General features: G+C 43.6%; 1 protein-coding gene and 1 pseudogene across 2 annotated transcripts in view; both read right to left on the bottom strand.

The window, feature by feature from the left end:
* The window catches only part of LOC138847060 (centromere protein N-like), a 54,254-nt pseudogene extending 39,358 nt beyond the window's left edge, over nt 1-14,896 (bottom strand).
* BMERB1 (bMERB domain containing 1) overlaps nt 1-15,310 on the bottom strand; it is a 152,799-nt gene extending 137,489 nt beyond the window's left edge. Inside the window, exon 1 of one of the 2 annotated variants that reach the window (XM_008257799.4) lies at nt 15,026-15,310. In XM_008257799.4, coding sequence (XP_008256021.2) covers nt 15,026-15,131 — 106 coding nt within the window. In that variant the 5' untranslated portion in view covers nt 15,132-15,310. The remainder of the gene's footprint in view (nt 1-15,025) is intronic. The other variant, XM_002711778.5, reaches the window with a different exon arrangement.
* Between the last annotated feature and the right edge of the window lie 11,956 nt (nt 15,311-27,266).

Here is a 27,266-nt window from a genome sequence, read left to right as displayed (position 1 = left end):
TAATAAAGAGGAAACAGTCCCAGGGAGCAGATAATGTTCCAGAGAAACCCTGCAGTCAGTGTTCTGTGAACTGACACAAATCCTCCTCACTTTGGTAGCAGCAGCGGGGAGGGCTGTTGTTTGAAGGATATTTCTAGTCATCCACCTGAAGCACTTTCTTTGTTGTAAGTTAAAGTGACTGTTTCTCCCTCACTTCAGTTTCCAGTAAGCAGGAATCTTCCTGGGTAGGAATGCCTCGAGGAGAAGCAAATCCGTTTTGCATGGACAGGTTTCCTTTGCTTTGGGAATCTCATAATTGTGTTTCTCTTGGTTTCATCCTGGGCACACCCAACAGTTTTTATTGCTAGTGCTGTGTGTGTGTGTGTGTGTGAACAGAAAATTGGAAACAACAGTTTTGGGAAAAGGAGCAGCAGTCTAGGGACATAGCTGAGGAGATAGCACAGGAAAGTCTGCACCTAAACCCGAGTACCATTATCAAAAAGTATCAGACCTGAGCAGTGGTGGAGATGATTTGGCCCTTCTAGGGGCCATTTGGCAAAATCTAGACATTTGGGGCTGTCATACCTGGGTAAGGGGTAGGACATGCGTTATTGGCATCTAATAGGCAAAGGCCAGGGATGCTGCTAAAACACCGGACAGTTCACAGCGTAGCTCCCCAAATAAGTAACTCTCCAGCCCAAAATATCAGTGTCAGTGGGGCTGAGGCTGAGAAACCCCAGACTAGATGGACTCTAAATTCTTCCCAGCCCTAAGCTGTCATGATGCTGATATGCAATTTTCAGTCCCAAATAAGAGGGCTGACACTCAGCGTGCTCCCCAAATTCATATGTGGAAGCCCTAACCCCCAGTATGACCATATGCTAAAGCAGGATACACTGGGAGGAAAATAAGGTTAAATGAGGTCATTGGTGTGGGATGCTGATCAGACAGGATTAGTATCCTTATAGGAAGAAACACAAGAAAGTTGTTTCTCCCCCTCCCTCCCTCCTTCCCTCTCTCTTTCTCTCTCTCCCCTCTCTCCCTCCCTCCCCCCTCCCTTCCCTCTTCCCTCCCTTCACCTGTGCACAAAGAGGGTGTTACAGGAGCACTCAGTAAAGAAGGCAACCCCCTGCAAGCCAAAAGAAGGAAAGCTACTTCATCAGCACCCTGATCCTATACTTCCCAGACTCCAGAACTGTGAGACGTTCTGTTCCTTAAGTCGTTCAGTCTGTGGCATTCTGTTGTGACAGCCAAAGCTGACTAACACAGCTCTTCAAAATAATCACCATGGTTTAACATTTTTATGCAATTACTGAATGCTGGGCACTAGGCTAAGCATTGTACACACCTTACCACATTCCTCAACAGACCTCTGAGGGGTCGGAATGAAGGTTGCCTGAGATCAACCAGCTAGTCAGTGGGAGAGGTAGACTTTGAACCCAAGCAGCCTGACCTACAGTGAAGAATTTAAGTATTTAAAGAACACCAGAAACCATTTTCCAAAATTATCCCTCAGAATTATAAACAGCCCAGGCAGATAGGATGAAGAAAAGAATCAAGGCTGTGGGAAATGCCAAAGAATATAGAAGTCAAAAATCCCTGATCTTCCTTCAAAAGTTAAGCATAGAATTACATAATCCAGTAATTCCACTCCTTAGTATCTACCCCCAAAATAATTAAAAAAACAAAGCCGCACCGTGGCTCACTAGGCTAATCCTCCACCTTGCAGCGCCAGCACACCGGGTTCTAGTCCTGGTCGGGGCGCCGGATTCTGTCCCGGTTGCCCCTCTTCCAGGCCAGCTCTCTGCTGTGGCCAGGGAGTGCAGTGGAGGATGGCCCAAGTGCTTGGGCCCTGCACCCCATGGGAGACCAGGAGAAGTACCTGGCTCCTGCCATTGGATCAGCGCGGTGCGCCAGCTGCAATGCGCTGGCTGCGGTGGCCATTGGAGGGTGAACCAACGGCAAAAGGAAGACCTTTCTCTTTTTCTCTCTCTCTCACTGTCCACTCTGCCTGTCAAAAAAAAATTTTAAAAATTAAAAACAAATACTTGTTCATGAATTTTCAGAGCAGCACTGTTCACTATAGCAAAAAGGTAGAAATCACAACAGATGAATGGATGAACAAAATGTGGACTACCCACCAATGACGCGTACTTAGCCTTAAAAAGGAATTAAGGAGACAGGCAGTAGACTTAGCAGTTAAGTCATCACTTGGAACACCCTTATCCTATATCAGAGTGTCTGGTTTGAGTCCTGGATACTCTGTTTCCAATCCATCTCCTGCTAATATGCATGCTGGGGTGCAGCAGATGATGGATGACTCAAGTGATGGCAGCAGGTGATAGCTCAAGTACTTGACCCCCACCACCCATGTGAGAGATCTGAATTGAGTTCTGAGCTCCTGGCTTCGGCCTGGCCCAGCCCTGGCTGTTGTGGCATTTTGGAGAGCGAATCAGCAGATGGAAGATCTTTCTCCGTTTCCCTCTTTGCCTTTCAAATAAAATTAAAATAAATAATTTTTTGAAAAGGATAAAGTGCTGATGTATGCTACAAAACAGATGAACCCTGCAAACATTATGCCAAATGAAATAAGCCAGACACAAAAGGTCACATATTGTATAAATTCCATTTTTATAAAATATCCTGAGTAGGTAAATCCAAAGACACAGAAAGCAGTCATTGTCAAACACTTGGGGAAGGGGCACAGTGGGGCACAGGATATGCCACCCCATAGTATGGCACCTTGGCACTTGAAAAACAACAGAAACAGGAAGCTCACTCTGAACTCTCCCTGTCTTTCCCAGAAGACCCTCATGTGACAAGTGTCCTGTTCTAAACCCAAAGGGAAGGAATGTCACACAGGAACACTGAAAAGAGTCTGAATGAACGGGACTTGCTGAGTGGCCCCAGTTTGCTCCCATTTGTCCTCTAGTCACACTTCTGCCTGTCCAGAAAACGTACATGTGTCCCTGTTTCTCTGGTTCCTCATTCCTGAAGACTCCCATGTCACAGGTAACTTACATTCAGTCAATTTGTTATGTTCTTCTCATGTGACTCCCTCTTTTGTTATAAGGGTCTCAGCCACAAACCTAGCAATAAGTGGGGAAAAGAAATTTTTCTCTCCTACAGGTGCATATTTGTACAACACTGTGAAGAATTAAATGCCAATAAATTATATACCTCAAAGTAGTGATCAGTTTTATGTTATGTGAACTCTGCCTTGATTCTTTATTTTTTTTTTTAATTTAAAAGGTTTATTTATTTATTTGAAAGGCAGAGTTACAGAGAGAGGGAGAGACAGAGAGATCTTCCATTTGCTGGTTCACTCCCCAGATGGCTGCCATGGTGAGAGCTGGGCCAATCCAAAGCCAGGATCTTCTTCCAGATCCTCCACATGAGTGCTGGGGCCCAATTACTTGGGCCATCTTCCCCTGCTTTCCCAGGTGCACTGGCAGGGAGCTGGATTGAAAGTGGAGCAGCCACAACTTGAACACGCACCCATATGGGATGCCAGCACTGCAGGCGGTTTTACCTGCTACACCACAACACTGGCCCCACCTTGGTTTTTTTAAAAGGGGCAGACAGTGGTGCTACAGTTAAGGTATTGCTTAGAATGTCCACATCCCACATTGGAGTGTCTGGGTTCAAGTCGCAGCTCTTCCAATTCTAGCTTCCTCTTAATGTGCATTCTTGGAGGCAGTAGGCGATGGCTCAAATAATTGGGTCCCTGCTACTTGGAAACCTGGATAGAGTTCTGAGCTTCTGACTTTCTCATAGCCAGACCCAATTGTAGGCATTTGGGCAGTGAATCAGCAGGCGGGAAATCAGTCACTCAGTATCTCTCTCTCTCTCTCTCTCTCTCTCTCTCTCGTGCAGCAGGTTAAAGCCACAGCCTGCAGTGCTGCCATCCTATATGGGCACCGGTTCATGTCCCAGCTGCTCCACTTCCAATCCAACTCCCTGCTAATGCACTTGGGAAAGCAGTGAAAGATGGTCCAAGTGCTTGGACCCCTATACTCATGTGGGAGATCCAGAAGAAGCTCCTGGCTTCTGGCTTCAGCCTGACCTAGCCCCAACTGTTGTGGCCATTTGGGGAGTGAACCAGCATTTGGAAAACCTCTCTCTCTAACTCTGCTTTTCAAATAAATCAAATCAAATAAATAAGTAAATGCAAGTTTTTAAAGCCCCTGTCTCAGCAGAGAAGACATATAAAGCTAATCCAGTCTTAGCTCTGGATAAGCATGTGAGAGCTAACAAAGCCCTGCTAGAGGGCAAAACCCAGCCTGAGGAAAATGAACCACGTGGCTCCTGGAACCTGGCCCGGCCACGGGGGCCGCAGCTGGTCTGCTCCTCAGGATATCATTTGCATGGTTTTAACCACCAGCATGTGCTCCAGGGACGCCCTCATCATGTCTGTTTAAAGACGATAGAGATGGATGGATCCTGCCACAGTGGACGGCGGTCTCCAGGGCTCACATGGCACTGCTGATGCTGTGTGTGTGGCATGCTGGATGCAGAAAGAATCAAATAGAACAAAAATAAAAACAAGCTAAGTAAGCACTTTTATTTCTTGTCAAAATGATAAGAGCCGCCTGCTAAAACATTTCATCTTTGGAGTAAGACCTACACATAAGTTCAGGTTTTTAGCCGCCTTAAGTCCCTCCTGGACTGGGGAAGTACCCTACACCAAATGTTTATCTCTCTACAATTCCTGTGTTGAAACCTCACCCCCAAGGCAATGCCATTACAATCTGAGATCTTTGGAAACTGCTTGTGTCATGAGAGTGGCACCTTCATGAATGGGATTAGTGGCATCCACCCCTTCTGCCGTGTGCTAACACAGAGAGAAGATGGCCATGTACAAACTAGAAGAGGGGCCCTCCTCAGCCACAGCATCTGCAAGGGTCTTTATCTTGTACTTCTCAGCCCCGAAAACTCAGAGCAATGCCTTTCTGTTGTTTATGTACCACCCTAGAGCAGCCTGCACAGACAAAGACAGAGGGGCGTAGACACAGGCAGGAAAAGCAAGGAAAGGTAGTCTGTGCCTTCGCTGCTCATCTTGCCTGTTCTCACGTTTATCCCAGGCCTGGCTTATGGGAGCAAGGAGTTTCCTCTTCCATCAGGAGGACACTGGCATGTGGATCTGCAGTGAGAGCAGGGACAGGGCTGTAACTACCTAGCCCTTCTTTATTTGTAAGGACAAATAAGTAAATGTGGTTCCACAAACACTCTCTCAGATGACTTTCCCTTTAAACATAGGGGCTACCAGTGGAATTTAAGGTGGTTGAAGGTTTACAAGTAACTATAGAGGGAAAAGTTGAACAGTCTTTTCAATAAATCTGAATAAACAGTCTTTTTTAAATAGAAGAGTTTTAGGCTCACAGCAAAATGGAGAAGGTTCTGCAGTTTTCATAGAACCCTGTCCCCACACATGCACCAAGTGTGGGCGTTATAGCCAGATAGTTAAGTTCAGATCCCTCCTCTAGCAGGCAATGGGACCAGATTTTCATATCTGCTCTTTGATTGTCATATATATCTTTAAAAAGATTAGTAGTGCTTATCATGGAGTTGTGGTGGTAAGGATTAATCAAATAAAACTGTTTCCTGAACTCTGAGACCCACAGTTTCTCCCACATTTAAAAATTTCTGAAATGAGAGTACCCCTTTGCTCCATCCAACGAATACATCATTTACTATAACTGTAACATGTAAGCGTATTAAGAGTATAAGGGGATTTTCCCCCAGCAGAGTTCTTTTTTTATTTTATGGTTTTGCTTGGCTCTCATTTGCCCCCTGCTTTCTCTGCCTGTCACACCAGACCCATCCCCTGGCTCTTCCCCCAGAAAGCCCATGACAGTGATTTATTATATATGCTTCATGTTCTTCTCCACAGAAATAGAATCACACACACATATGTGATATGTGTCTGTATCTATGTATTTGTAGGCATAGAGGGAGAGACACACAGACCCAGAGAAAGACAAAGAATAAGAATTTTTTCTTAAAAAAGAATGAGATCTTAGGGTCAGTGCTATTGTATAGCAGGTTTAGTCACCACTTGGGACACCAGCATCCCATGTCCAAGTGCTAGTTCAAGTCCTGGCTCCTTCGCTTCTGATTTCAGCTTCCTGCTGATGCACCTGGGAGGCAGTGGACAATGGTCCAAGTATTTGGGTTCTTACCACCCATATGGGAGATTTGAATGGAGTTCCTAGCTCCTGGTTTCAGCCTGGCCCAGCCCTGGCTGTTGTGAGCATTTGGAGAGTAAACCCGCAGATGGAAGATTTCTCTCCACCATTGCCATCCTCCACTGCCCCACCATGTCCCACCCCTCCCATCTCTCTGTTTTTCAAAGAAATAAGTCTTACAATGTTTTTTAAAGAGATCTTACTACATATTTTCCTGGATCTCCTATTTCTTACTCAATGACACCTATAAGACAACTATTATGACTCTAATTTATTTCTTTTTAGCAGCTGAATAACATTTCACAGTGGATGAATAACTTAATCATTCTGATGGGTTTCATTTTATATGTAGTTTTTTGCACATATCTTTGTGTACTGGTGTTTTTATTCTAGTGTCCCAGGAGTGGGGTTGCTGGGTCAAAGCATACGAGTATTTTAAATTTTAAAAGATATTATCCAATTGCTTCCCCCAAAGGTTGCAACACTCTACAGTCCCATAGCAGAAAAATCAAAGATGACCTGGTTGTCTGCATGAAATCAGAATATCTTTCCAATCGACCAGCATTTTTTTTAAAGATTTTATTCAGTTATTTGACAGAGTTACAGTGAGAGGGAGACACAGAAAGAGAAATCTTCCATCAGCTGGTTCACTCCTCAAATGGTTGCAATGGCCAGAGCTGTGCTGATCTGAAGCCAGGAGCCAGGAGCTTCCTCCAGGTCTCCCATGCAGGTGCAGGGACCCAAGCACTTGGGCCATCCTCCATTGCTTTCTCAGGCCATAACAAGAGCTGGATTGGAAGAGGAGCAACCGGGACTAGAACCAGTGCCCATATGGGATGCCAGCACCGCAGGCGGAGGATTATCCTATTGTGCCACAGCCCCAGGCCAGCAGTTTTAATGGAGCCTTGTCATTTTTTGTTTTTGTGGTTCCAGAAAGGTGTTACTGTGAATCATGCACTTCACCTGAGTTTATGGTTAGGAATCAAGGAGCTAGGGTATACGTCAGGCACCTAGCCCAGGCTGTCTGTATTCACTGTGCCATTGTCTAAGTGTTACCAGTTTCCCAAAATGGTGCTTATGCCTGTTACTTTCTGTCTGATCTGAAAATCTTGCATCTTTCTCTCAAAGCAAAAAAAAAAAAAAAAAAAAAAAGGCAAGAAATAACATCTCACTGTAGCCTCCACAACAAACCATCTTAGTGAGGTGGACAGGCAATGTAGACCAACTGAGATTCCAGCTAACTCTTTCTTAATTAGATGACTTTGAAAGTTCATAAAACATGAATAAATCCTTGTACCAACTTTGTGGACTAAAAGCCACCCAGTATGGCAAATATTACTGAGAGGCTTCTGAGTCTGGGCCTGAGTGTGCAGCACTCAGCAGTAAAGAGGACTCTCAGAGTTCCTGTGGTCATGGCTCTTGCAGGAAGACAGCGGTAAAGAATCGCACTCCGGTTAGCCCAGAAAACATGGTTTGGCACTATTCAAACTTATCTTCACAAAGGCCTGCAAGACTACCCCTGTAGCAAAACATCTGAATGAATCTTTTCATCACATTTAACTGAGAGGGCAACGGGTCAGCAACATATCCAGAATTCTGTTTCCGAAGGACTGGGAGGGATAGCATCATCTTTTGATCTCTTTGTTCTGCATCACTGGAAACAAGGATTGTTCCCAGTTTACCTTAAGTAGCATGAAGGCAGGTGCTGTGGTTTGAATATGGTTTGTCCCCTCACATTGTACTTCAGTCTCCATTGTGAGATAGCAACAAGATGGAGCCCCCTTGTGGTGGCTTTATAAGCAGAGGGGTAGTAGACACCAGAGGACGCACACATGCACAGGCACATGCACCCGGCCAGCAAAAAGGCCATACTAGATGCCACCCCTTGACCTTGGCCCAGTATTATGAGCCAAAATAAACTGCTTTTATTTGTAATTTTCCCAGTCTGTGGTATTGTTTCATTAGCCACAGCAAACCCAGCAGGGACTCTATATACTTTACTGAGTGCCACTGTATTCTGAGGAGCTTAGCACAGTGTAGCAGAGGCCATTAGTGAAAATACATCGAATGGATGAATAAAGAGATGAATGAATGACTTAACTGGGATTTTTTTTATTTTACACAAGTTTATTTTATAGTCTTTATTTATACAAGTTTTATAATACTATATTATAAAACAGTTTTTCTACATACAATTTTTAGAATATTTGCATATACAATTATATGCCTACAATAAAATTCATACTGAAAATTGAGGACAAAGAAGAGCCAACACAACTCTGAGGAGAACAGAGCGGGGAAGGACAGGATTTTAGGGCTGCTGTCACCCTAACAGTGTGGTGCAGGGAAGAGAGGAGGAGCCAGGCAGGGGCGTCGCTGCACCCAGACAGCACTCCATCAGATGCCCTTGAGGTCAGTCGCAGACATGGCTCTGCAGCCAGTGGCCCTGGGAAACAGGTTACCTCTGGGAGAAAAAACTAGGTTCCTACTTGACAGAACTCAGATGCTGTGGGGCTCAAGCTACAACCCCTGAGAAAGAACAGTGCTACTTCTAATAGTCAAGAAAGCTGCCCCACCAGCAAAGGAAATGTCACAAAAATGCCTGTCACGGTGCTGTAGGGAAAGGTAACAACCAGCTGTGGGAGACTGAACACAGATAAACTGAGGTATCCACTTTATGCTGCCTGACTGAGGGGGGCACACAGGTGAGATGGGCTGGGGCCCTACCACAGTCCACTCTCCCACACTGAGTGTGGTGGCCATGTCTCACTGGGAATTTTGAGTGAGCAGAATAGTTCATGTCATGCATTGTAGTAATTTTTCAGTTTGGATTTTATGGAACCCTTGATGATAACCAACACTGTAGATGCTGTCTGCTCTTCAGTAGCAGTATCTCCGCTTAAACTTCAGCCACTCAGCTAAACTGAGCCAAATCTTAACACCGCCAATATCAGTAACATTGTTACTGACATATATAGGTCAGACACTATGTTTTATAAACATTACCTTGTATATTAAACCTCAGGGGATTAAAGAGATCACAGTTCCCAATTTACAGATTAGGAAACTGAGGTTGAAAGAAGTTAGGCTAGTTCCTCAAGACCGCAGTGCTAGGAAGCAGCAGAGGGAGGAAGGGGACAGTGTAGGACAGAGGACTTAGGGATGGGATCTGGGCCCTCTCCATCTCTGTCCCTTTAAAGCTAGCAAACAACTGAACAGTGAGGCAATGAACGGATTGTGTGGTAAGCACCTTTTGGGGAGCTTGTGAGTGACGCTCTGAAAGACTGCAATAGAAAAGAGCCTCTACCTGGACTGGCCTCCAACCCACAGGTGACAGCGACCTAGACAAACCCAGAGTCGTGCTGCGCAAGAGCCAATAGACACAGATCTCTTTAGGCCAAAAGGAAAGAGACAATAAATAAATAAATAAATAAATAAATAAATAAATAAATAAATACAGAACTGTTGCAGGAACTCACATCAGGAATCTCTCTCTACCTCCCTTCCTCTGGTCGCAGCTCACCTAAAATACCCCTCCTCCTCTCGTCACCCTTTGAAATCCTGCTTGCCTGAGGCTTGGGGCAAATATGCCTTCCCCTGGATGGTGGCCTGGCACTCAGCCCCAGGTAAATGTCAATCTTCACTTCTCACTTCCCATTGGCACTCTCATTCAGCCCCTGTTCCATTCTACTGGAACTGTAAGGTGCAGTTGTTTATAGCTGTGTCCCCCAGTCCCCAAATCTGTAAACTTCTTGAGATTAAGAGTTAGGTCTTATTTCATCTCTAATCTCTGCAACTCAGCACTGTGCCATGAGTGGCAGACACTGATGGGAACATTTGGAGTCAAAGTGGGTTAGACTCGGGCTCCAGTTGTGTACTTCCTAGCTTTCTGAACTTTAGCAAGCTGCTTGACCTCCCTAAAGCTGTTTCCTATGTGTAAAAGGGGAATAAGAATTCTGCCTGTGCCATAGGATTGTTACAAACGAGAATTTAATAAGCTCAAGTTGAAGGCTAAAACTCATTGACTGCTATTATTATTAATAAGTGTTTAATAACTAATCAGAGACCAAGAATAGGCACAGTTGATTTTTCCTTCAACTAATACCTAAGAAGAAGACTCTCACAAGAATGAAGCATAAAGTCATGAACAAACACAGAGAAATGTTAATAATCGGTTTGTTCAAAGTATATACTGGATACTACCATATTCAGTCTTCACCATAGTCTTCCCATCACTGCTGTTATGGTTCCTGTAGTAATTGGCAGTCAGTTACCTATCCATAGAAAGCGCAGAGACTGACAGATCTTCTAATTCCTAACCCAGTGCTTGGTCTCCCAGAGGACAGTCCATTCTGTTTTTAACCCTTGTCTCACCTTTTACACTCAAGGAAACTCCCACCACTCATCCAAGGTGGGATTGACTAGGAAGGAACCAGGGACTACATTGAATGATGCTTACAGTGATCATCGCTTCCCCTCTAGGGTCTGATTCTCCATCCAGTAGCCAACGTGACCTTTTAAAAACAAAAACCAGCTCATGTTAGTCCCTTGCTTAAAATTCCTCAGCATTTTCTCCTGCAATGAGAACAAATTCCAGACTTTTTTTAACCACGACTTAGAAGGCCCTACTTAGGCTGGCTCCTTTCTAATTCATCTCTATTCTCTCCATGATTCACTGAGTTCCAGCCACTCTGACCTTTTGTCCCTTCCTCTAGGGCCTTTGCATTTACTGTTTACCTCGAAACAGGTCACCTCCTTAGAGAGGCATTTCCTGACCACCAGATGAGAAACAGTCTTCCCCTATTAATCTCCATGTGACACAGTTGCCCTCAGCTGAACTGTCCTGCTTGCTCCCAACTCATACCCTGATTTCCCCTGAATAGAAGTTCCACAAGGACAGGGACTTCTTGCTCAACACTATCCAAAGACCCTGGAACGTTGCCTGGCACTTAGAAAGCACTCCATACCTGCTTTATTGAATGAATGAAATGGGTGTGGGAGGACAGAAGGGCATCTTTCATCTTTTATTTTTATATTTCAGGTGAATTTGCATTTTTTATGAAGTGAATTTATTACTTCTCTAATAAAAAAAGAAAAAACAATTCTAAAAGAAAATAATAAAATCAGCACGTGTAATCAAGCCAAAGAAAACAACACAAAACCCTTCCCAAGAATCCGTTCTGTAGATCGGCGCAATTCACACTGTTTCCGTCTCCACACTGTTAAACCTGAGACATTGGCCAGTTCAGTGATCTGCCTGCTAGTCCATACACATCCTTGGACTTTTAAATAACAGTCATCTCCCTCGGGTTTATGGGAAGATTGCTGTTTGAACACTCGACTTTATCCCCATCTCTTACTCATAGTGCATTTCTTTCTACCTCTGTGCTTGTGTTGGTGCCCTTATGTTACCTCTCCTGGCATCCCTCCCCCACTGTGCCACCCATTCCTCCACTTCCCATGCCCCAAATTCTGACCATCCTCTAAGGTATGTTCAAATCTATCAGGAAAAATGGCCACAATAATAGACAACTGTATTTTTTAAAAGCTCTGTGCTTTTTCAAAAGGCTCCTTATCTTTCTGTCACCCTCAACTAATTACAGTTTGGTGAAAGCAATATTTTTATAGACCTAACCACACTGACATGTCACTATATATTTTCCAACTGAGTATTAAAAAAAAAAACACTCACTTCTAGGAGAAAAATGCTGTCAGAGGTGGATGGGAGCAATTGCTTAGAATCTTTCTCAAACAAGAAAATACCAGAGGGTACAAAAACCTTCCCATCACAATCCTGTGAGGAAGGTGCTATATATATGATCATTATCCTGAATTTACAGAGACATGGAAGCAGTGGAAAGCTGTGGCTGGCACACTTGAGGAGATTATTTCAGGTACCCTTGGGTTCTATTGTCTATGTCATACTATGACAGCAGTGCAGCACTGAGTGAGCAATTATGGTGTGCTAAACAAATGCATTATATGCATTCTCATTTAATCCTCCAAAACCCCCAAGTGCTCATTTCTGTTATAGCCCCATTTTACAGATAAGCAACTGGCACACAGAGAAGTTCAGCAGTTTTCCCAGGGTGACAAAGCTACAAATTGTTATTACTGTTTTGAATTCCTTTCAACTGAATTCAAAATTCCCATTCTTTGCTACTGTACTACAGCACATATATCTCTGTCTAAAAACTATACTTAAAATGAGATAATCATTAATGAGACCAAAACTGAAAGCATCCAGTTCTATAATCTTTCACCTCTTTTCAATGGTTTTTAATTTATACATACTTTTTATTTAACATCAAGAATTCAGTTATGCATGGAAGTTAAATACAGCATGCCTTCTTTTTAATGGACCACTTCTATTTTCTATTCTCCAGTATTTCATGCATTACGATGCTGGCTTGGCAATTGTTAAGCCACAGAATCAATTGTTCTAATTTTCACACTTCATTAATAAATGGAGGCCCCAGACATTATGGAATAGATCCATAGATCCCCTGGGAGTTGAGAGAATGTTCCAAAAATGCCACTTAGAAAAACAAAAATGCCTAGTGGCAGACAGAGTCTATAGATCAAAACTTGCCAGATTCAAGATTTAAAAGTGGACTCTGGATTAGTGCTTTAAGAAAATTTCAAGTTTTAATAGGTAAAAAGGAAAAAAAAAACAGATTTGGGGATCTATGCGAAAGCAGATCAGAAACTGTGGTCTTGCATGGAACTAGGAAGCTAGCTTCACAGTCCTTGATGATTTGGAATAGAAAGGATGAGAATGCTTTTCTGCCAGACTTTTAACAGTTTGTAGCCCAGGACTTAGAAGTACAAAAATTTCAGGAGCTAAAATGTATAAATTGGGTCCTTGCTGCAATTTTCCTGTATGCTTACAATTGTTCCTTTTAAAGTGGTGAGAAAATAAAAATCTGTAAGAGAGTTATTAGGGAAGTGACCAACACTGTGGTTTTAGTCCAGGCAATCACTTTATGTAATTCCTTTAAAGGATAAAAACAGGTTGTTTTACAGATAGAGCAGTAAAATAATGGAAGCAGCCAATATGAACTGAACACTTAACCTTGTGTTCTACATACATAAGGTGGACACTGTTCATATCTCTATTTTTAGAAAATGGAGGCAGAGTGAGGCTTAGAAGTGTGCCTAAAATCACATAGCCAGCAAGGGACAGAGCAAGGATTATTATTCAAGTAGTTTCTTTTTCTGTATAGACCCAGTGGGCTTTGAAGGCCCCTGCAATCTCCAGAGACTAACAGGACCACCAGATAATTATAAAATCATTAAAAAACCAAACATGGTCTGAGACTCTCAACAGACTCAGGAAGTTTTCTGAAAACATTAATGCCATAAACCTCCATGTTAAAAGTCTGGGGTCCAACAAACCTGTGTTAAGACCCTGGTTTTACTGCTTAACAGTTGTATGGCCTAAAAAGCCCCATTTTATTATTATTATTTTGTTTTGAATCTATGAAAGAGGAGTCATTCACCACAGGAGATGGTTGTGGGACTAAATGAGATGATGCATTTAAAGTTCTTAGCACAGGTTTTGGACATGGTCATCGAGCAATAAAAGATAGTCATTATTGAAATTGTTTTGAGTTTGTGCTAGACTCTCTGCCTCAATGTAATGCTAAAGCACAAAGGGCAGAGGGTTTTGAAGGGATGCAACAGAGAAGAAGAAGGAGGCAGGTTTTGAAAGAAGAAAGAAAAAGGTTGGGAGCATTATGGTATCCACCATAGCAGGTGAGGAACCAAGACATGATTCTGATTCCAACTTAAGCACACCAGGACCCAAACACAGCTGAGCCATTCTGGGAAGATTGTCTGTATTTATAAATACAGGTATAGGGAAAGCACACACACACACACAGTTTTCTACCAGGTGAAGACAGAAAAAACACGGGAGCACATTCACAGTACTTTGCCCAGCCTAGTTCAGAGCTTGGTGCTAGAGAAGACTGCTGAACACCCTTACCCAGAACGAAGCGGAAGCAGCAGGCCCTCAGGGAAGGGCTGGAGGGCCTTTCCCAGTCTGGCGGGAGGCACAGTGCTAGGCAAGCAACGCCAGAGCAGGAACACCGGGAAGCCCCTGGATTTGCAGGAACAGCACAAGAACCCCAATGCTGCCTGTACACTTTGAGGGTAGTTTTCACTAATGCACCCTATTAATTATAAACAACAACAACAACAAAAATCCTTCCTGTATTTAGAGATGCTATTGACACCACAACAACCTGGAGAGAACCACTGAACACAGCTGGTCTGTTTGGGAACTGCCTCCTAGGATGGTACCCAAACCAAGACCTGAACTGAGGAGAGGGAGAAAGGAGAAGAATGTGCTCAGGGTTAACCCTTTCCCCACCCTCTGTGACCCAGGAGGAGGCCGGGTCGGAAACGCGGGGAATTTCAGGTGTGCCCCCGCCGGGAGGTGGGGTGGGGGAGCCAGTGGACACTCCCCCCTCTCCAGGGACGTGGGCGCTTTCCAGGACGGTCCAGTGCCCCGGCGCATCTCGGGCGGACACGGGATCCTCCTCCCTGGACTGCGGAAAAGATCCTACTTTCCCGGACCAACTGCGCGCTGACGGATCCGGGACTCCGGGTACAGCCCAGACAGCTGGCTTAACTGCCGGGCCATTTCCCAAGCCTCCCGGTAAAGCCCAGCCCGGAGGGTCCCCCTTTTGTTCGCGGGCAGAGCGCGGCGCTGTGCTGCGCATCCCCCCAGCACTGGAAGCCCGGCCGCGGGGGCGCTTCCCTGGTTCGCTCTCTGCGTTCCCAGCGCTCCGGCGATCACCGGCTGTAGCTCACGGGTCCCCAAACGCCCCCCACCACGCCCGAGTACTCACTTCTCCCCAGTCCCTCCGCTTTCCACGCCGTCTCTTCCACTGCTCCATAGCGCCTCAGAGGCTTCTCGGCTTCCAAGTGGGTGGACAAAGATTGCTTTAACTCCATCGCTGATCCCAGCGGGCAGGTCGCCGGGTCTCCCTTCACTCCATCCCCGCCGCGGGCTGCAGGGAGGGAGGCGGCTCCAGCCAGCAGCGTTTTAAGGGGCCGGGCGCTCGTGACGCTGCTCCATCTCTTCCGCCGCCAGCGCCCGGGAGCGCCGCCTGGTACCCAAGAGGGGGAGGGAATGCAGAGCACATGCGCGATGGAGGCGGGCGAGGGGAGGAGGGCTGGGGGCTGGGTAGGGAGAAAGGGGCAGGTGATAACTCTAAGAACACCAAAAACCGGCACTAAAGCCAACCCAACCCGAAGGAAGTCAGAACAAGGCCCCCGCCCATACTGGACCCAGGGGCGATGCTTGGGTGGGTGGCTGTGGTCGGTCAGTGGGCTGCTAGGTTTTGAGTGGGATGGGTGAGCCCATCTCTGTGGGTGGTGGATCCATCTTTGTAGAGGGTATGCACAAATCTGAGTGTGGACCTGGATCTGCGGGGTCTGTGCAGTTTGGTGAGATCTGTCAGTTGAATTTGTGTGCCTAATGTGAGTATGCAGTGGGTCACTCACTGGATGCCTTACTGACTCTGTAACTGTTCTGTGTGGACTTGAGAGGGAGAAAGAGATGAAAATATTTCGGATGCAGCAGTGGCCCACGCTGTGGCCTAGCAAGAAAGAAAGCCGCGGCCTGCGGCAAGAGTTTGAGTCCCGGCTGCTCCACTTCCTATCCTGCTCTCTGCTGTGGCCTGGGAAAGCTATGGAAGGTGGCCCAAGTCCTTGGGCCCCTGCCCCAACATGGAAGACCTGGTAGAAGCTCCTGGCTCCTGGCTTTGGATTGGGGCAGTTCTGGCCATTGCAGCCAATTGGAGAGTGAACCAGTGAATGGAAGAACTCCTTCTCTGCCTCTTCCTCTGTGTGTGTGTGTAACTTTGACTTTCGAATAAATAACTACATCTTTTAAAAAGAAGAGAAAGAAGAAGTGGGGCAACCGGGACCTGAACCGGCGCCCATATGGGATGCCGGCATTGCAGGCAGCCACTTCACCTGCTATACCATAGCACTGGCCCCAGTTATGGAGTTTTGGGAATTTTTTAAAGAGGTCTTTAGGGTATGGGTTGTTGGTTTGTTGCTTGTTAGTGTTATGAGATGTAATGTGGGGGGAATTTTTGGTATCCACACGGTTTTGGGGAGTATAAATGGTCCAGTTCTTTAAGAAAATGATTTGGACATTAAAAAGTTATTATCAGTAATGAACTTCTAAATAACTCCTGGGAGAAAAAGGAAATACTGAAAATCATGAAATGTTTACACCTGTGTAACAGTGGAAGTTCCAGATACTGAGACATAAGTTTTGATATAAGTAAATGTACAGCCCTAAATGCAGTCATTACGAAGTGTGAGACCGGGGCCAGTGTTGTGGCATAATGGGTAAAATCACCACCCGCGATGCCCGCATCCCATGTGGGCGCCATTTCATGTCCTGGCTAGTCCACTTCCAATCATTAGCTCATTAGCTCAATGCTAACAACCTGGGAAAAACAACAGAAGATGGCTCAAATGTTTGGGCTCCTGCCACCCATGTGAGAGATCTGGGTGAAGCTCCTGGCTCCTGCCTTCGGCCTGGCCCAGTTCGGGTGGTTGCAGCCATCTGGGAAGTGAACCAGAGGATGGAAGATATATTCTCTCTCTCTCTCTCTCTCTCTCTCTCTCTCTCTCTCTCTCTCTCTCTCTCCTGACTTTCAAATAAATAAATAAATCTTTTTTTAAGTGTAAGGCTAAGTATATGGATAAAGTTTTCAACTCAAGAGATGTTAAGAAAAAAGGAACAGTTAACACCTAAGTGAGGTATGAAAAAGGAAGTGACAAGAGCATTAATTAAGGAAATAGAAAACAAAGAAGCAATATGTAGGGTCAGTAAACTAAAAGCAATTCCTGAGCCGGCGCCGTGGCTCAATAGGCTAATCCTCCACCTTGCGGCGCTGGCACACCGGGTTCTAGTCCCGGTCGGGGCACCGGATTCTGTCCCCGTTGCCCCTCTTCCAGGCCAGCTCTCTGCTATGGCCAGGGAGTGCAGTGGAGGATGGCCCAGGTGCTTGGGCCCTGCACCCCATGGGAGACCAGGAAAAGCACCTGGATCCTGGCTCCTGCCATCGGATCAGCGCGGTGCGCCGGCTGCAGCGGCGGCCATTGGAGGGTGAACCAACGGCAAAGGAAGACCTTTCTCTCTGTCTTTCTCACTGTCCACTCTGCCTGTCAAAAAATAAAAAAAAAAAAAAAAAAAAAGCAATTCCTTAGGGAGGGGTGGCTAAGAAAGAAAGAAGTGATGGTAAAGATGGAAAGAGAAACATAAATACAGTATGATTTTTAAAATTTGAAGTAGCTAATTTTCTTTACAAAATCAAAATGTATATAAGAAATAAAAGAGCAAATAATTAATTACACAAAAATTGAATTGTTAATGTTGAAATTTATTTCCTTCCCATAAAGGCAACCAGCTCAGACTGTTTTATATGTGAATTTTACCAAGTAACAGATAATCTTTACTTGATAAAAATTGTTTCTAAAAAAATTGTTTCTGAGCTCATTTCATGTGGCTGATATAACCTTGATACCAAACTAGATTCAGGCTGCTCTGCTTCTAATCCCGCTTCTTGCTAATGTCCCTGTGCCTGGGAGGCAGCAGAGGATGGCTCAGATCCTTGAGTTCTTGCCGTCCACATGGGAGACCCAGGTGTAGCTCTTAGTTTAGGCTTGGCCCATCCGAAGCTGTTGCAGCCATTTGGAGAGTGAACCAGCAGATGGAAGAGCTCTCTCCCTCTGCCTGTCACTCTGTGCTTCAACTTTTAAAATAACAATGAAAAATTCTAGAGCTATCTCACCTATAAGCATAAGTGCAAAAAATTCTAAATAAAAATAATCATGTACAAAATTTGGTTTATTCCAAAAATAGAATGTGGTTACATATCAGAAAATCTATTGTTTTAATATACATTATTAATAAATTAAAAAGGAAAATGACTTGCTTATCTCAGTGAATGTAGAAAAAGCAGTTATAAAATTAGCAATCATGTATGTCTACATTTTTTCCTTAGCAAATTAAGAATAGAAAAATATTTCCTTCACTTTACAGAGAATATTAAAAATCTATGGTAAACATCTTGAGCTGAACTTCTAGTAGAATCCCCATCAAATTCAAGAACAGAACCAGGATGCCTATGATTCCCTCTTCTGGGAGGTCCTAGCCTAGTTAGGTAAGAAAAACAAATGAGGCATAAGAATTGAGAGAAGACACAAAACCTTCTTTTTCAGCAGTGTAACTTCTGAAATAAAAATGCAAGCAAATCTATAGATAAGTTATTCAAATGCCCAAGAGCAAGATTTTGGAAACAATATATAGGAATAAGGGCAGACATTTGGCACAGCATTTAGGTCACTGCTTGAGTGCCTGGTTCAAGTCCCTTGCTCCTCTGCTTCTGATCCAGCTTCCTGCTGGTGCACACACTGGAAGGCAGCAAATGGTGCCCCAAGTATTTGGCTTCCTACTACTCATGTGGGAGATCCAGATGGAGTTCCAGGCTTCTGGCTTCAGCCTGGCGCAGTCCAGGCTGTTGCAGCCATTTGGGGAGTAACCAGAGGATGGGAGATTTTTCTCTGTCTATCACTCTGCCTTTCATATAAAATGAAAATAAATATTTTTTAAGTTAAAAAGAATGGAATAGTAGTATTTCCAGACAAAATTATTAATTGAACTTAAAATATAATCATAATATCAAAAACCGAGTTTGAGGAGAAAATTATTATTTTATGTCATCTGAGACAGTTAACTAGTTTTATGTTGCACTATGAAACAGAAAAAAGAAGTAAAAATATAAGAAGTGAAAGGATGTATGAACCATGATAAAGGGTACAAAGAATCAGTATTGTAAAGAGGAAAATTCTCATCCATACAATTCCAGTTGAAACCTCAATAGGCAATAAGATTTTAAAATAAACTTTGATATAAACATAGAAGGACAGTGAGCCAGAAATAGGCAAGATAATGTTGAAGAAAATTAACAAGATAGGGAGAATTTAACTACTAGATATTGAAACTACTATGAAGCCTGAAAATATAGGAAGAGAATTGAGAACCCCAAAATAGACTCTAACAAAATGGAAAGTTGATAACATGCCAGAGGAGGTATTACAAATCAGCAGAGAAACAATGGACTACTCAGTAATGGTGCTGAGATAGTTGCCTATCCATACAGAAAACTAAGAAGAAGTCACCATCTTTATGAATTACCTATTCTGAATATTTTATATGAATGGACTCTACAATACATGACCTTTTGTGTCTGGCTTCTTTCCTGTGACATACTGTTTTCAAAGTTCATCCACATCTACCCAAATGGCCACAATGGCTGGAGCTGGGCCCATCCGAAGCCAGGAGCCAGGAGCTTCTTCAGGTCTCCCATGCTAGTGCAGGGGCCCAAGGACTTGGGCCATCTTCTACTGCTTTCCCAGGCCATAGCAGAGAGCTGGATTGGAAGTGGAGCAGCTGGGACCCAAACTGATGCCCATATGGGATGGCAGCACTGCAGGTGTCAGCTTTACCGACACAGCCACAACGCTGGCCCCAGCTGAGACTAATATTTCTTAAAAGAAATGTGAAGCATGTATGTTGAGATCTGTTATAGATGGTTGGTAGATACTATAACCCTATTGGAATGACTAAAAATACTGACAATACTAAGTATTAGTATGAGTATTAATAAATGAATTTGTAGTTAGTAAGAATGTAACTACAGTTCAGTACTGTTGGGAGTATAAAATGGCACAACCCCTTTTTAAAATGATTTGATAGTATCATCTAAAACTAAAAATATGTTTTCCCTGTCTCTCAGCAGTTTCATTCCCAGGTATATCCCAAAGAGAAATGAGTTCTGTGTCCACCAATGTTAGTAGAAACTTTACTCATAATAGCAAAAAGTGGGCCCAACCCAGGTATCCATCAGCAATAGAATAGACAAGTACATTGACATAGTGGAATACTATGCACCAGTCAAAAACTACTACCAAATGAATAAATCACAGGTATATAAATTAAAGGATGTGGATCACTTAAAATAAAAAATGGGCTTTTTGTCATGTTATTCTCTTTACTTTTATGTATGTTAAGATACTTCGTAATTTAAAAAAATAAAAAGTAGGGAGACCTGTTGGATCCAAAAGTTCAACTCCTGGAAATGTGCAATCTGCCCTAAGAGATATTTCAAATACTAAAAAATGTTTTCATACAAGATTTTCTTATAATTTATGTAAATTGTGGAAAAACTTGGGAAAGTCCAATATCCTACAAAAGAAAAATAGCAAAGTACATTGTGATATGCATATAAACTGTACATTTCTTTAATATCATGCTTTCTGGGGTGCTGTGGGCTAAGCTGCTACCTGCAATGCAGTATTAGAGGACTGATTTGAGTCCTAGCTGCTTCATTTCCAATATCCAGCTTCCTGCTAATGTGCCTGGAAAAGCAGCGCAGAATATCCCAAGTACTTGGGCCCCTGCCTACCATATGGGAGATCCGAATGTAGCTCCTGGCTTGGGCTTTGACCGACCCCAGCCATTATGACCATTTGGGGAATAAACCAGCAGATGGAACCAACCTTCCTTCCTCCCTCCCTCCCTCCCTCCCTTCCTCCCTCCCTAATCCTCCGCTGCGGCGCCGGCACCCAGGGTTCTAGTCCCAGTTCGGGCGCCGGATTCTGTCCCGGTTGCCCCTCTTCCAGTTCAGCTCTCTGCTATGGCCCAGGTTGTTTGGCCCTGCACCTGCATGGGAGACCAGGAGAAACACCTGGCTCCTGGCTGTGGGTCAGCACAGTGCGCCGGCCACAGTGGCCATTGGGGGGTGAACCAACGGAAAAAGGAAGACCTTTCTCTCTGTCTCTCTCACTGTGCACTCTGCCTGTCAAAAAAATAAATAAATAAAAAAATAAAAATAAATGTTTTTAAAAAGGCATAAAATCATGTTTTCTTTTTTTAACTTTTATTTAATGAATATAAATTTCCAAAGTACAGCTTATGGATTACAATGGCTCCCCCCTCAATAACTTCCCTCCCACCCACAACCCTCCCCTTTCCCGCTCCCTCTCCCCTTCCATTCATATCAAGATTCATTTTCAATTCTCTTTATATACAGAAGATCAGTTTAGTATATATTAAGTAAAGATTTAAACAGTTTGCACACACATAGAAACACAAAGTGAAAAATACTGTTTGAGTACTCGTTATAGCATTAAATCACAATGTACAGCACATTAAGGACAGAGATCCTATATGAGGAGTAAGTGCACAGTGACTCCTGTTGTTGACTTAACAAATTGACACTCTTGTTTATGGCATCACTAATCTCCCTATGCTCCAGTCATGAGTTTCCAAGGCTATGGAAGCCTTTTGAGTTCACCGACTCTTATCTTATTTAGACAAGGTCATAGTCAAAGTGGAAGTTCTCTCCTCCCTTCAGAGAAAGGTACCTCCTTCTTTGATGACCTGTTCTTTCCACTGGGATCTCACTCGCGGAGATCTTTCATTTAGGTCCCCCCCTCCCCCGGAGTGTCTTGGCTTTCCATGCCTGAAATACTCTCATGGGCTTTTCAGCTGGATCCGAATGCCTTTAGGGCTGATTCTGAGGCCAGAGTGCTATTTAGGACATCCGCCATTCTTTTTTTTTTTTTTTTTTTTTTTTTTTTTTTGACAGGCAGAGTGGACAGTGAGAGAGAGAGACAGAGAGAAAGGTCTTCCTTTGCTGTTGGTTCACCCTCCAATGGCCGCCGCGGCCGGCGCGCTGCGGCCAGCGCACCGCGCTGATCCGATGGCAGGAGCCAGGAGCCAGGTGCTTTTCCTGGTCTCCCATGGGGTGCAGGGCCCAAGCACCTGGGCCATCCTCCACTGCACTCCCTGGCCACAGCAGAGGGCTGGCCTGGAAGAGGGGCAACTGGGACAGAATCCGGTGCCCCGACCGGGACTAGAACCCGGTGTGCCGGCGCCGCTAGGCGGAGGATTAGCCTAGTGAGCCGCGGCGCCGGCCCGACATCCGCCATTCTATGAGTCTGCTGTGTATCCCACTTCCCATGTTGGATCGTTCTCTCCCTTTTTTGTTCTATCGGTTAGTATTCTCAGACACTAGTCTTGATTATGTGATCTCTTTGATTCTTAGTCCTATCATTATGATCAATTGTGAACAGAAATTGATCACTGGGACTAGTGAGATGGCATTGGTAAATGCCACCTTGATGGGATTGAATTGGAATCCCCTGATATGTTTCTAACTCTACCATTTGGGGCAAGTCAGCTTGAGCATGACCCAAATTGTATATCCCTTCCCTCTCTTATTCCCACTCTCATATTTAACAGGGATCACTTTTCAGTTAAGTTTCAACACTTAAGAATAACTGTGTATTAATTACAGAATTAAACCAATAGTATTAAGTAGAACAGACAAAAAAATACTAAGAGGGATAACGTATTAAGTTGTTAATCAACAGTCAGGGCAATGGCTGATCAAGTCACCATTTCTCATAGTGTCCATTTCACTTCAACAGGTTTCCTTTCTGGTGCTCAGTCAGTTGTCACTGATCATGGAGAACATATGATATTTGTCCCTTTGGGACTGGCTTATTTCACTCAGCATGATGTGTTCCAGATTCCTCCATTTTGTTGCAAATGACCGCATTTCATTGTTTTTGACTGCTGTATAGTATTCTATAGAGTACATATCCCATAATTTCTTTATCCAGTCTACTGTTGATGGGCATTTAGGTTGATTCCAGGTCGTAGCTATTGTGAATTGAGCTGCAATAAACATTAAGGTGCAGATCACTTTTTTGTTTGCCAATTTAATTTCCTTTGGGTAGATTCCAAGGAGTGGGATGGCTGGGTTGAATGGTAGGGTTATATTCAGGTTTCTGAGGAATCTCCAGACTGACTTCCATAGTGGCTTAACCAGTTTGCATTCCCACCAACAGTGGGTTAGTGTCCCTTTTTCCCCACATCCTCTCCAGCATCTGTTGTTGGTAGATTTCTGAATGTGAGCCATTCTCACCGGGGTGAGGTGAAACCTCATTGTGGTTTTGATTTGCATTTCCCTGATTGCTAGTGATCTTGAACATTTTTTTCATGTGCCTGTTGTCCATTTGGATTTCCTCTTTTGAAAAATGTCTATTGAGGTCCTTGGCCCATCTCTTAAGTGGGTTGTTGGTTTTGTTGTTGTGGAGTTTCTTGATCTCTTTGTAGATTTTGGTTATTAACCCTTTATCTGTTGCATAGTTTGCAAATATTTTTTTCCCATTCTGTCGGTTGTCTCTTCGCTTTCCTGACTGTTTCTTTTGCGGTACAGAAACTTCTCAATTTGATGCAATCCCAATAGTTAATTTTGGCTTTGACTGCCTGTGCCTTCCGGGTCTTTTCCAGGAAGTCTTTGCCGGTGCCAATATCTTGAAGGGTTTCTCCAATGTTCTCTAATAACTTGATGGTGCCGGGTCATAGATTTAGGTCTTTAATCCATGTTGAGTGGATTTTTGTGTAAGGTGTAAGGTAGGGGTCTTGCTTCATGATTCTGCACGTGGAAATCCAGTTTTCCCAGCACCATTTATTGAATAGACTGTCCTTGCTCCAGGAATTGGTTTTAGATCCTTGATCAAATATGAGTTGGCTGTAGATGTTTGGGTTGATTTCTGGTGTTTCAATTCTGTTCCATTGGTCTATCCATCTGTTTCTGTACCATGTTTTCTGTACCATGCTGTTTTGATTACAACTGCCCTGTAGTATGTCCTGAAATCTGATATTGTGATGCCTCCAACTTTGTTTTCGTTGTACAAGATTGCTTTAGCTATTCGAGGTCTCTTGTGCCTCCATATGAATTTCAGCATCATTTTTTCTAGATCTGCGAAGAAGGTCTTTGGTATCTTGATTGGGATTGCATTGAATCTATAAATTGCTTTTGGGAGAATGGACATTTTGATGATGTTGATTCTTCCAATCCATGAGCATGGAAGATTTTTCCATTTTTTGGTATCCTCTTCTATTTCTTTCTTTAAGATTTTGTAATTCTCATCGTAGAGATCTTTAACGTCCTTGGTTAAGTTTATTCCAAGGTATTTGATTGTTTTTGTAGCTATTGTGAATGGGATTGATCTTAGCAGTTCTTTCTCAGCCATGGCATTGCTTGTGTATACAAAGGCTGTTGATTTTTGTGCATTGATTTTATACCCTGCCACTTTTCCAAACTCTTCTATGAGTTCCAATAGTCTCTCTCTCTCTCTCTCTCTCTCTCTCTCTCTGTTTTTTTTTTTTTTTTTTTGACAGGCAGAGTGGACAGTAAGAGAGAGAGAGACAGAGAGAAAGGTCTTCCTTTGCCGTTGGTTCACCCTCCAATGGCCGCTGCGGCCAGCGCGCTGCGGCCAGGGCACCGTGCTGATCTGATGGCAGGAGCCAGGTACTTACTCTGGTCTCCCATGGGGTGCAGGGCTCAAGCACTTGGGCCATCCTCCACTACACTCCCTGGCCACAGCAGAGAGCTGGCCTGGAAGAGGGGCAACCGGGACAGAATCCGGCGCCCCGACCAGGACTAGAACCCGGTGTGCCGGTGCCGCAAGGTGGAGGATTAGCCTAGTGAGCTGCGGCGCCGGCCCCAGTAGTCTCTTAGTAGAGTTCTTTGGATCCCCTAAATAAAGAATCATATCGTCTGCAAAGAGGGATAGTTTGACTTCTTCCTTCTCAATTTGTATCTCTTTAATTTCTTTTTCTTGCCTGATGGCTCTGGCTAAACCTTCCAGAACTATATTAAATAGCAGTGGTGAGAGTGGGCATCCCTGTCTGGTACCAGATCTCAGTGGAAATGCTTCCAACTTTTCCCCATTCAATAGGATGCTGGCCGTGGGTTTTTCATAAATTGCTTTGATTATATTGAGGAATGTTCCTTCTATACCCAATTTGCTTAGAGTTTTCATCATGAAAGGGTGTTGAATTTTATCCAATGCTTTCTCTGCAGCTATTGAGATAATCATATGGTTTTTCTTCTGCAGTTTGTTAATGTGGTATATCACATTGATTGATTTGCGAACATTGAACCATCCCTGCATACCAGGGATAAATCCCACTTGGTCTGGGTGGATGATTTTTCTGATGTGTTGTTGTATTCTATTGGCGAGAATTTTATTGAGGATTTTTGCATCTATGTTCATCAGGGATATTGGTCTGTAATTTTCTTTCAATGTTGCGTCTTTCTCTGGCTTAGGGATTAAGGTGATGCTGGCTTCATAGAAAGAATTTGGGAGGATTCCATCTTTTTCAATTGTTCTGAATAGTTTGAGAAGAAATGGGATTAGTTCTTCTTTAAATGTCTGGTAGAATTCAGCAGTGAATCCATCTGGTCCTGGGCTTTTCCTTGTTGGGAGGGCCTTTATTACTGTTTCAATTTCTGTTTCAGTTATGGGTCTATATAGGTTTTCTATGTCTTCATGGTTCAATTTAGGTAGATTGCATGTGTCCAGGAATCTATCCATTTCTGATAGAGTAAAATCATGTTTTCAAAGAATTTGAATTGTTGGGGCTGGCATTGTGGCATAGTGAGTTAAGCCACTGCCTGTAATTGCAGCATCCCATATATGCACCGGTGTGAGTCCTAGCTGCCCCACCTCTGATCCACCTCCCTGCTAATGTGCCTAGGAAAGTAGCAGAGGATGGCTCAATTACATTGGCCCCTGCAGCACACTCCTGGCTCCTGGCTTTGGCCTGGCCCAGCCCTGGCTGTTGTGGCCATTTGGGGGAGTGAATCAGAGGATGAAATATCACCCCCTTCCTTTCTCTCCCTCTCTCTCTCTCTCTTTCTCTCTCTGTGTCTCCCTCTCTGTCTCTCCTCTCTCTAACTCTGCCTTTAAAATAAATAAATCTTTTTTAAGAATTTTAATTACTCAGGAAAAACTTTTATGTTGCAATTTAATCAAAACATAAAGGATAAAATAAGATACAAATTATAATATGAAGTGTGAGCTATTGTTCTTGATCAAATGTACAAGGTGATCTCAATCATGTAAGTTATTTTGTAGAATGATAATGGTAGAAATTAAGTGAAAAATTGACTGCAATTTTTTAAAAAGTTATATTTATTTATTTGAAAGGTGTCATTTATTTGAAAGGGTGTCAGAGAGAGGGAGAGGTAGAGAGAAAAAGAGATCTTCCATCTTCCCTCCCCCTATGGCAGCAAGAGCCAGGGCTGGGTCAGGCCAAAGACTCCACCCAGATCTCCCATTTGGATGGCTGGGGCCTAATTTTGTGTCATCATCCACTGCGTTCTCAGGTGCAAGGAAACCAGAACAGAAGCAAAGCGGCTGGAACTTGAACCACATTCCAGTGGTGAGTGCTCGCCAGCACCACAAGTAGCAGTAGCTCGCTGCTGTGCCACGATGCTGCCCCTGACTCCAATTTTGTTTTTACATATGGGAAGGGGCTTCAGAAAAATTCATGGAAGATGCGTGTTGTATGGAAAAACTATGTGTAGATTTCAAAAACATTTTTGTACCATAATAAACTTATCTTTTATTTTTCCACTAATTTTTGAAGTACCCTCATGTACATGCATATCCAGGAAAAAAATAACACTGAAATGATATACCCCAAAATATTGACAGTGTCTACTTATGAATGTCATGATAATACTTTATTTATACTCTCTAAAGTTCCTACAAAGTTTGTGCTACTTTTATAATCAGAAAGTCAATAATGTTTTTAATGCATGGCAAATAAAAAGACTAGAAGTAAATCACAAAACTATTAACAGTGGTTACTTCTAGATTGAGATTTAGGGGAAGTTTTTACCTTTTTAAGCTTCTGATATTTCTAAACATCTGCACTGATTGCATGTTGTTTTATAATTCAAAAAAGAAGAAATTCGTTTTCTAAAGATCTGTAATACAATTCTCTAGTCCTAGAGGACAGAACTCCCCCTTCCAGAGCAGTGTCCAGAGACCTGTCTGCTTGCATTCATTTAGGGTGATAATGTTTCAAGTTCAGTAACTGGCTGAAGCAACCATCAGTGCAGAATTATTAAGTGGCTCCTCCAGCCCTGGCTCCTTCTCCTGGCTCGGTGCCTTAGTGCTGCTGGGAATGCCAAG

Source organism: Oryctolagus cuniculus, chromosome 19, assembly GCF_964237555.1.
Source record: "Oryctolagus cuniculus chromosome 19, mOryCun1.1, whole genome shotgun sequence".
Taxonomy (NCBI): Eukaryota; Metazoa; Chordata; class Mammalia; order Lagomorpha; family Leporidae; genus Oryctolagus; species Oryctolagus cuniculus.
Note: the sequence above shows the minus strand (reverse complement) of the source record. Positions and strands in the feature narration are given on the sequence as shown.